Genomic DNA, 11156 nt, shown 5'->3' on the forward strand with positions numbered 1-11156 from the left:
TAGATTATTTTTTTCCTTTTTATTTCTTCTGACTTGACAAGTAGCTCAGTACCCCTATGGCTAGTCCCTCTATGGTTTGATACCTGATATTTGCAGTTCACTGTGAGTTTATCTTGCTTTCAGCAGGTGCTGGATAGCACTTTTTGGGTTGTTATACAAAACATTCAAGATTGTTTAAATTGTTAAAAAGCTATTGGAACTCCTGCTCCCTCTCCCACTCACTGCCTATTCTAGTGTCCCTGGCCTTCCTGATTCTTCCCTAAAATGTGTCCCCAACATGCCTATTTACATAGCTTTCAGGCACTAGGGGTCTGCATACCCATCACATACCAGATCAATTTCTAACAGTGTGAAGGCTGTTGGAGCAGGACAGTTTCCTTCCATTAGAGCTGGGTGTAGCCATGTTTCTATCAACACAGGGACCCTTCTATGTAAAGCTTAGACTATCGTCTCATGGTCCCACCTGCCTTGGCTCTGATTGATGTAACAACAGTATCTGTCATAGGGGCTGTTCTGCTTGTAGGAACAAACGATGATACTGTCCTGGGGCACAAAGAAGATGCTGTCCTCTGGCTCAGGGCAGTCAGACCTGTCCCAGGCTGAGCCCTTGGCCTCCAAGGCACTATAGGCGAGGGAACTGGCCGAAGGGCAGTACCCGTCCAAGTATCTGGATGTCTCCTGATGTGCACTCTGGACGAGGCTCTGGCATTCTCCTTCCTCCTTGGGTGTGGGGGTGGTGATGGAGCTGGCAGTTGGCACCTCACCCTGCCCTTGTGGGAGAGACTTCCCTCTGAGACCTGCCTTCTTAGCCAGCTCATCTGAGCTCCCCTTTCCTGACTCCAGGTCCGAAGGGGTCCTCAGAAGTTCCACTACCTCCTTGTCCTTAGGTTTCCGGAAGCAGGGCAGCTTGCGGACCCAGAGCAGCTCATTCTCGGGCCACTTGGTGCACCCTTCTGTTTTCCTGGCCAGGGCAATGGCAGCGATGCCCGGTAGGCAGATGGCTGGTCCGATGGCCAGGAGGGGGATGTTCCCCAAGGTCTCCCCTTTCATCCCAGAGACGGTGAACATGAAGCCAAAGACCAAGAAGACACTGACCAGGGCCACCACCAGCCCAGTCCTGGGGTTAATGTCATCGGGCCGCATCTTTTACTCCATCCAGGTTGGGGGCTGCTTGCTGGTCGGAGAGCACTGTTTCTCTCTTCTGTCAGAGGCGAAACCACAGTGGGTTAAAAAATAAAAACAAAAATTAAAAAAAAATCCAAGTCAAGTTCCTACCTGCCAACTCGATTTCTCCCTTTCTGTCAGTCTTAGTTTGTCTGTCTCTTTCTCTTAATCAACCAATCTTCCTCTCTCTCTGTCTGTCACTCACTCACTCACTCACTCACTCACTCACTCACTCACTATTACAGCCTCTGTCTCTTACACAAAAACGTTCACAGACTAGGGCCATCGAGGTACCTGAGGTTTCCTGCTGTCTCCCGGACGCAGGGAAAGAAGCCCGTCTGAGTCCTCTCAGAAACTCGCACAGCAGATGCCCCTCGGTTCACTCCCTTGTTTCTGGGCAGAAAGCCTGACTTTTCCCACGGTCTCTGCATCCAGAAGACCGGACGTGGACGCGTGTCGTTCCCAGCAGTGCCTGTCGGTCCTGGGCAGCCGGAGCGGGCGCAGCAAGCGCGGGCTCTGCGCGGAGCAGGGCGCTGGAGGAGGAAGGACTGTCTGGAAGAGGGAACGCGGCGCGCGAGCCTGGACCGGTTACATCACATCCAGAGCCAGCTCAGAAACAAAGACTGACGCGCGAGGGCGGCAGGGGGTCCGACCCTGGGGAGAGGCCACCAGGGCGGAAGAAGCGGCCCAGGGTCTGCCCCAGGGGTGCTTCCGACAGCGGGGCTACCCACTGACCTGTAGGGCTGGACAGGGCACCGTACCCGCTCCCAGGCGAGTGGGGAGTCTGGGGCGCGAAGCTGCCGCTGGCGGAGATTTGGACCCAGGTCGGATTGCCTACTAGGCAGCTGTGGAACGTCGGAGCCTGGGCTCCAGGTGCGTGGGGCAAAGGTGCCAACAGCAGGCGTCCCTCGTGAGCCGGATTCCTCCTCCTTCAGTTACAGTCTGGAAGACTCGCACCGCGCAGACAGCGGCTTCCAGGGGCGCTTTCCTCAACCGCGAGGATCTTGGGTCGCAGAGGGCTTCACCCCTCAAGGGTCCCCGGCAGCGGACCGGTCTCGGTCCGGGCCCAGATGAGCGGCAGCTGCGCGTACGAAAGCCTTTGCCACCCAGCCAGCAACGCGTCTCAGCGTAGGACTAAAGCCTACGAGGAGTTAGTTAGTAGCTAGTGGTGGGCACCCTGTTCCGCCCAGGTCTTAAGGGAAGCACCAGAGACCCTTCACCTGGCCTTCCAGCTCCGGATCCGATGGGGGGGGGGTGGTCTTGGAGCACTCGGTCACAGCTGTGGCGCCAGGCAGGCGCGCTGGGGCGAGGGAAGGGCTTCCCGCCCTGTGTCCCCACTCCCACCGCCACCTGGAGAAGTCAGGCCCACCATAGGGTGATGCAGCGCCGGTTTTGAGCGATCCTCTCTTCCTTCGCTGAAGCTGGCTTGGAGAACCCAAGTCTCTCCTCTCTCTATCGCCCTGCAGCGGGAAATGGATTCCACTGGCCCCAAGGGCAAGACTAGTTTCACCGTGGTTCTTCAATGTTGTTGTTGTTGTGTACCGTCCAGTCGGCCCGACTCATAGCGACCCCTCCTTGGGTTTCCGAGGCGGTATTACTACGGAAGTAGATTGCCCCATCTTCCTTCCCAGGAGTGGCTGGTGGGTTTGAACCGCCAGCCTTCTGGTTAGCAGTCAAGTGCCTTAGGCACTACGCTACCAGAGCTCCCGTGGTTCTTCAATAGGGCTGTGCATTTAGGTTGGGGCGGGAGATAATAGGGGGCGCGAAGGCGAGGATACATTCTTCCACTGCCTTGGTGGAAAGAATTCGACACCCTGCAAACCGGCTTTCCTGCTTAAACCAACTGTGTGGTCTTGGGCAACTGATTTAACCTCTCTGAGAATCAGTTGACTCATCTGTAAACTGAGACTATTAATACCAAATACATGGGATAATATTGTGAAGATTAAATAAATGTAAGGTTCCTGGCACAATGCTTGGTACATGGTCCCTGTTCAAAAAGTGGTTGAAATATATACATTCATAGCGTGTCATCAGAATCAGTGTTCCTATCAGGAAAAAGGAAAAGAACAAAACAAAACAAAAACCGTTGCTGCAAAGGAGCCTGGGAAATCAGTGTTTTTGTTTTCTGCTTTTGACCAGGTACATTACCACTCTAAAAAGCAAGCAACAGAGTTCTTTTAATAAGGAAAAGTGGAGACTGAATATTGAGGAAGCAGCTAGAGTATGTGCAACAACAGTTGAACACCATTCCCTTCTTGAATCCCTCCCTTCCTCTGCCTTTACTAACACTACTCTATCTTGCTTTTCCTCAAATCTCCCTGGACACTTATTTGTAGGCTATTCTGTAAACTCTATTTTATTCTTTCTTTCTTTTTTTTAAACAAACTCCTTAGAAATGGATAGTTCCTGTTATCCTCCTTCCTGACTCTCTTTGCTCTCTCCTCTCCTCTTATAATAGTTTCAGATACCCACTGTATAGGCTGATGATTCCTAAATTTATCTCTCTTGCCCTGTCCTTTATCTTTGGCCCCAGAATGATATTATCTAATTATCTGCTTGATATCTCTCTCTGGATAGCATAGAGACACCTCAAACTCAACATGACCCACAGTGAACTCATCATACCTCCTCCAAACCTGCTCTTCTTCATCTGATCCCATCATCATCTAATTTTTCCAATTGAAGAATCTGAGAATTGTCCTCTACCCTTACTTTCCCTGACTACCTACACCCAAAACATCACCCAATTCATTGTAGTTTTACCTCCTCATCCCTTGATCATCCCCTTTTACCTGTAGCCTCGGGCAAATCACTTTACCTCTCTTGATTTCAATTTCCTGAGAAACAAGGATGTGGATGAGGAGCTAGCTGAAGTCCAATTCAGTTCTAACATTCCATGGTTCTCTGCAGTCACTTCTGCTAGGATAAGTTGAAGTAATTGTTGTGCAAGTGCTCTGACAATGGTACTGGAAATCCAGTTGGGTCCTAAAGAAGCAAGATTGCTAAGCAGAGATCGTCTCTTGTACAAGAATTTATTCCATTCTGACTTTTAAGCCATGCAGTTCATGTACTTAGGCATTAGATAAGACTTGTACATAAAACCACAGGAAACTTCAATTACTGTTTAATTATAAGCCTCATTCTTAAAGCAATTCCTTCCTGGAAGTCATTTCAGATGGTCTTTGAACAGTGGGTATTGTTGTTCAAACCAGCAAAGATAGTGGGTAGAGGTGAGCTACATCACCCAGGACCACAATATTCAGAAACAGATAAAGCTGGTTGCACTAGAATTAAAAGCTTAACAGTTCTTGCAATTATAGCATGTAGAGTCATGTACAGAATATTTTCATCAGAAGAGAAATTCAGGATGGAATGAGGCTTTGATATGTGGGTGTTTTGAGAAGGAAACACAGAACCTTTTACTTCTGAAATTATAGAAACCATGGGATGCTAGAATTTGAAGGTCCTTTTAGAATATCTACTCCAATCCTCTGATTGTACAGATGAATTCCAGAAACACTTCATATTACTTGAATGTTTATTATATAATTGGCACTGTGCTAAGTGCTAGTCACCTAAGCTATGATATGAACTTCTTTTATAGAACTCACAATCACAGAGCAAGATATGTATATTAGTCAGGGTAGGATAATTTATGAAGTTGTAATGAAAGACCCCCAGGTCTCAATGGCTACATGCCCATACAACATGCCTATTATGAATCAGCTGCAGCCCTGCTCCATGTTATCTTCATTCTGGGATTCAGGCTGACAAAGCAGCCTCCATTTGAGAAATGTCAGTCTTGTAGCAGATAGACAAGAGAGGAGGGCAAAGCACATGCTTATTGTGAAAGCTTTTACCCTGGACTTTTTCATCACACCTATCTCTAAGGTTCCTCCTCCTCTCACTTCCTTTTTTGCCTAGCTGTTGTACCCTAAAAGGCTAGCTACTAGAGTCTTTGGAACTCTTGAAATCTAATGGATCAAAATTTTGCAGTTGTTGCCTCTGAGACTGATAGTGAGTACTTCATATTGTGCTGGAGAGATCATCTGGCATGAAAGACCTTGTTCTCTGTGTGGGATCACTTCATTCCTGGTGTGACAACAGGAATAGATGTGCTTGGAAGCACAGAGACTGTGGTGGCCAAACAAAGCTGTTCCTGTTTTAGCTTGTTTCTTCCCTGGACTTTTCCTAGTCTTTGTCTGCCTTTCTGTTACTTCTTAGTTTGAATTTTTAGCTCTGGGGCTTGGAAACACTTGGGACATGTTTTCTGTCTACTTTCTATCTATCTTAGGGGTGTTTTTTTTTTTTTTTTGATTGTAGTACAGAAACTCATTGGAGCTAGCCTAAGTCGGGGGGTGGGCGGTGGGGGTGCAAAGAGGACTTATTACAAGGATTCTGGAATTTCTCTGAGAACTCAAGGTCAGGGATGCAGATGGACCTCTGGAAGAAGATGGAACCAGAGATTCAAATACTATCAGGTTTTTCTCTGTGCTGATCTTCTCTCTGAATCTCTTTTATTCTCCTTTTTATTTTCTACCTGACTATGGGAGCTCTGGTAGCATAGTGGCTAAAGGCAATTGACTGCTAACCAGGGGGCTGGCGGTTCAAATCCACCAGCAACTCCTCGGAAGGAAGATGGGGCAATCTACTTCCGTAGTGATACTGCCTCGGAAACCCAAGGAGGAGTCGCTATGAGTCGCGTTCGACTCGACGGCACATAACAACAACAACAACATAAGATTGGCAGTTGAGTCCACCCAGAGGTGCCTTGGAAGAAAGGTCTGGTGATCTTCTTCAGAAAAAATCAGCCACTGAAAATTCCATGGAGCACAGTCCTACTGTGACTCACATGGGTTTGCTGTACGTCAGAATCGACTTGATCACAACTGGTTGGTTGGTTATTTTCTACAGTTTAGTTTCCTCTTTTTGTCTGGTAGCATGTGGCACAGCCTAGCCCTCAGCAAGTCTAATGTGTGCATGTTACCAATTCAGTCACCTAGAGATTGACAAGGTAATCTCTCTATCTTAATCTTAAAATCCCAGGGTGAGAGTTCATTGGGTCATTTTGGCACAGAAGCTCATACTACACAGTCCAGTCAGCTGTTAGGTGACATGGTTTCTAGGAAGTCCTTTGCTAGAGCAATATGTATGGTAGAGGGGTAGTGCCAAAAGGAAAAAGGTGGTGTGATTTATTGATGGCTGAGATGCCAACCTGAAAAGTATCTGGTTTATTCTCTTCTACCCAACATTCTTTAGAATCTCAACTCCTTGAATCCATCTCTAAACTCCCCACAGGGCTTGGAGGTGTGTTAGCTTAACAAAAAGTATTTATAAAAATAATAATACCCACTGTTAAGAGATAGCATCTACAAGTAATGTGTAGGGCTGAAGTCAAGAAAAGTAGAAAGCTTTATTGAGATACATTAAAGAAAAATGGAATAAATGGCATATTTACAGTTGGAAAGACTGACTATGGTAAATATTTTAACTCTTCTCAAAGTAATTTATGGGCTTAACACAATTCCAAAAAAAAAAAAAAGCACCCAAGTGAAAAGCAGACTTGGAGGCTGTTTTTTGCTTGGGTATGACTTTATATTAAGGCCGGGGCCTGAGGTACACAGGCCTGAGGCTTGGAGGTTGCTCTTTGCTCAGGGGAGGCTCTTTATTAAGGCTGGGGCCTAAGGTAGGTGGACCCAGGGATTGGAGGCTGCTTTTCACTTGGAGGTGGCTCTATATTAAGGCCAGGGCCTGAGGTTGGTGGGCTGGGGATTGGAGGCTGCTTTTCGCTTGTGGGTGGCTCTATTCCAAGGCCATTGCCCAAGGTAGGCAGGTACAGAGGGGTTAGGAACAACTAAGGGAGACGAACTTGTCTGTCAGTTTATTGTCCTGTGGTGGCTTACGTCTTGCTCTGAGGCTGGAGGCTATGCCATCGTGTTGCAAAATGCCAGCAGCATTACCTGTGGTGGGCAGGTTTCAGTGGAGCTTCTGGGCTAAGACAGAATTGGAAGAAGGAAGAGGCCACCCACTTCTCTAAAAATTGGCCAGTAAAAACCTTATGAATAGCAGTGAAACACTGTCTGATATATTACTGGAAAACTTTATGAATAGCTCTGAAACACTGTCTGATATAGTGCTGAAAGATGAGCCCATCAGGTCAGAAGGCACTCAATATTTGACTAGGAAAATGCTGGCTCCTCAGAGTAGAGATGACCTTAATATGGACAGAGTAAAGCTCCATTGGCTGATGTGGCATGACTCAAAATGAGTAGAAAGAGATGCAAACACTGATTAATAATATGCATGAAGTATGAATCTAGGAAAATTGGAAGTTGTCAAAAATAAAATGGAACGCATGAAGATCAATATCCTAGGCATTAGTGAACTGAAAGGGACTGGTTTTGGCCATTTTGAATCAGACAACCATATGATTTACTATGCTGGAAATGACAAATTAAAGAAGAATGGTGTGGCATTCATTGTCACAAAGATTGTTTCAAGATCTGTCCTGAAATACAATGCTGTCAGTGATAGGATAATATCCATACATCTACAAGGAAGACCAGTTAATACTACTGTTATTAAAATTTACGCACCAACCACCACAGCCAAAGATGAGGAAATTGAACATTTCTATCAACTTTTGCAGTCTGAAATTGACCGAACATGCAATCAAGATGTGTTGATTATCTCTGGTGACTGGAATGCAAAAGTGGAAACAAAGAAGAGTTACCACTAGTTGGAAAATACGGCTTTGGAGATAGAAACAATGCTGGAGATCGCATGACAGAATTTTGCAAGACCAATGACGTATTCATTGCTCATACCTTTTTCAACTACACAAGTGATGACTATACATGTGGACTTCACCAGATGGAATACACAGGAATCAGATTGACTACATCTGTGGCAAGAGGTGATGGAGAAGTTCAGTATCTTTGGCCAAAACAAGGCCAGGAGCTGATTGAGAGGCAGACCATCAACTGCTCACATGCATGTTCAAATTAAAGTTGAAGACAATTAAAACAAGTCCATGAGAGCAAAAATATGACCTCAATAATATCCCTCCTGAATTTACTGACCATTTAAAGAATAGATTTGATGCATTGGACCAAAAACCAGAGGAACTGTGGGATGACATCAAGAACATCATCCATGAAGGAAGCAAGAGGTCATTAAAAAAATGAGAAAGGTAGAAAAGACCAAAATGGATGTCAGAAGAGACTCTGAAACTTGCCCTTGAGTGAAGAGTAGCTAAAGCAAATGGAAGAAATGACAAGATAAAAGAACTGAACAGATGATTCCAAAGAATAGCTTGTGCAGACAAAGCCAGTTACTATAATGAAACGTGCAAAGACCTGGAGTTAGAAAACCAAAAGGGAAGAACATATTTGGCATTTCTCAAGATGAAAGAACTGAGGAAAAACTTAAGCCTTGAGTTGCAATATTGAAAGATTCTATGGACAAAATATTGAATGATGCAAGAAGCATCAAAAGAAGATGGAAGAAATACAGAGTCACTGAAGCAAAAAGAATTGGTTGATGTTCATCCATTTCAAGAGGTGGCATATGATCAAGAACCAATGGTATTGAAGGAAGAAGTCAAAGCTACACTAAAGGAATTGGCAAAGAACAAGGCACCAGGAATTGACAGAATACTCATTGAGATGTTTCAACAAACCAATGCTATGCTGGAGGCATTCACTCAATTATGCCAAGAGACTTAGAAGACAGCTACCAGGCCAACTGACTAGACAAGATCCATATTTGTACCCATTCCAAAGAAAGGTGATCCCACAGCATGTGGAAATTACTGAACAATATGATTAATATCACATGCAAATAAAATCTTACTGAAGATAATTAAAAAATGATTGTAGCAGTATATTGACAGCTTCCAGAAATGCAAGTTGGATTCAGAAAAGGACGTAGAGTGAGGGATACCATTGCTGATGTCAGATGGATCTTAGCTGAAAGGAAATAATTCCAGAAAGATGTTTACTTGTGTTTTATTGACTATGCAAAAGCATTCAATTATGTAGATCATAACAAATTATGGATAACATAGAGAAGAATGGGAATTCCTGAATACTTGATCATACTCATGAGCAACCTGTACATAGATTAGGAGGCTGTCATTTGAACAAAACAAGGAGATATTTCATGGTTCAAAATGAAGAAGGGAGTGCATCAAGGTTGTATCCTTTCACCATACTTATTCAATTTGTATGCTGAGCAAACAATTGAAGAAGCTAGATTATATGAAGAATGTGGCATCAGGATTGGAGGAAGACTCATTAACAACCTGTGATGGGCAGATGACACAACTTTGCTTAATGAAAGTGAGGATGACTTGAAGTACTTACTGATGAAGGTTGAAGACTACATTCTGCAGTATGGATTACCCCTCAATATAAAGAAAACAAAAATCCTCACAAGTGGCCCAATAAACAACTTCATTGTGGATCAAGAAAAGATTGAAATTGTTAAGGACTTCATTTTACTTGGTACTATGATCAACACCAATGGAAGCAGCAGTCAAGACATCAGATGACATATTGCATTGGGCAAATCTGATGCAAAAGACCTCTTTCAAGTGATGAAGAGCAAAGATGTCTCTTTGAAGACTAAGGTGCACCTAACCCAAGCCATGGTATTTTCAATCGCCTCTTATGCATGTGAGGGCTGAACAATGAATAAGGAAGACCAAAGATGAGTTGATGCTTTTGAGTTGTGGTGTTGGAGAAGAATGCTAAGAGTACCATGGTCTGCTAAAAGGACTAACAAATCTGTCCTGGAAGAAGTGCAGCTGGAATTCTCCTTGGAAGCAAGAATGGCCAGACTTTGTCCCACCTACTTTGGTCATGTTTTTGAAAGGAACCATTCCCTGGAGAAGGGTATCATGTTTGGTAAAGTGGAGGGTCAACAAAAAAGAAGAAGGCCCTCAATGAGATGGAAAAACACAGTGGCTGCAACGATGGGCTCAGGTATAGCAAGGATCCTGAGGCTGGCACAAAAACGGGCAATGTTTCATTCTGCTGTGCATAGGGTCGCTATGAGTTGGAGATGACTTGACGACACATACCAACAGCAACAACAACACAATTCCAATGAAAATCTCAATGGAATTTTTCTTAGCCCTTGAAAAAATTGACTCTAAAGTTCTTGGAAATTACACATATAAATAAAAAAAACATGTAGAAAGAGAAAAGTAATAAAGCCAATCCTTCACTGACCATGTAAAAATTAATTTAAGAGTTACAATACCCACCCAGAACAAAAGAGTGAAGAAAATCAAAGATGCAAGGCAACAATTGATCTGAAGGAATAATGGATCACATGAACACCAGCCTCCCCAAGCCTGAGAATAGAATAACTAGATGGTGCCCAGCTTCCACTGCTGACCACTCTGAAAGGGATCACAAGAAGAGGTCCTACATAAAATGGGAGAAAAATGTGGAACAAAACTAAAAATCATAAAAAGAAGACCAGGCTTACTGGTCTGATAGAGATTGGTGGAATCCTTAAGACTATGGCCCTTAGACACCCTTCCAGCTGGAAACTGAACTCACTCCTGTGGCTCAAAGTTCAGCCAAACAATTGACAGATCTATATGGTTAACAATAACATTCCTTAGAAAAATCAACCATACTAGATCAAACAGGCAGCATTTGCCCAAGAATAAAGCTCAGAAGGCAAGAAGGGATAGAAAGGGGAATGGAAAAGGAAACACAGGGAAGAAGTGGGAAGAGTGCTGTTACATTGCTGGGATTATAATCACGGTCACAAAACAAAACATGTATGACTTGTTGAATGGAAACTCAGTGTGCTCTGTAAATTTCCTGGAAATCCCAATAAATGGTTAAAAAGAAAAAGAATTACATAATTAAGGCTTCTAAGTTCAACAAGACAGAAAATAACAAATGCTGGCGAGGTTGTGGAGAGATTGGGACTCTCATACACTGCTGGTGGGACTGTAAAATGGTACA

At 44.3% G+C, this 11156-nt stretch overlaps 1 protein-coding gene across 1 annotated transcript; it reads right to left on the reverse strand.

Annotated features, from left to right (window-relative positions):
* Positions 1-438: 438 nt before the first annotated feature.
* Positions 439-1143, reverse strand: TMEM215 (transmembrane protein 215). The gene has a single exon (XM_007950693.1). The coding sequence runs from the start codon at positions 1141-1143 to the stop codon at positions 439-441; it is 705 nt and encodes a 234-aa protein (XP_007948884.1).
* Between the last annotated feature and the right edge of the window lie 10013 nt (positions 1144-11156).

The sequence above is a fragment of the Orycteropus afer genome, unplaced genomic scaffold, assembly GCF_000298275.1.
Source record: "Orycteropus afer afer isolate SDZICR_OR568_19922 unplaced genomic scaffold, OryAfe1.0 scaffold00285, whole genome shotgun sequence".
NCBI lineage: Eukaryota > Metazoa > Chordata > Mammalia > Tubulidentata > Orycteropodidae > Orycteropus > Orycteropus afer.

Excerpts from the sequence above, each read along its gene's own strand:
- TMEM215 (XM_007950693.1), bottom strand. The coding sequence starts at position 1,143 with ATGCGGCCCGATGACATTAACCCCAGGACTGGGCTGGTGGTGGCCCTG.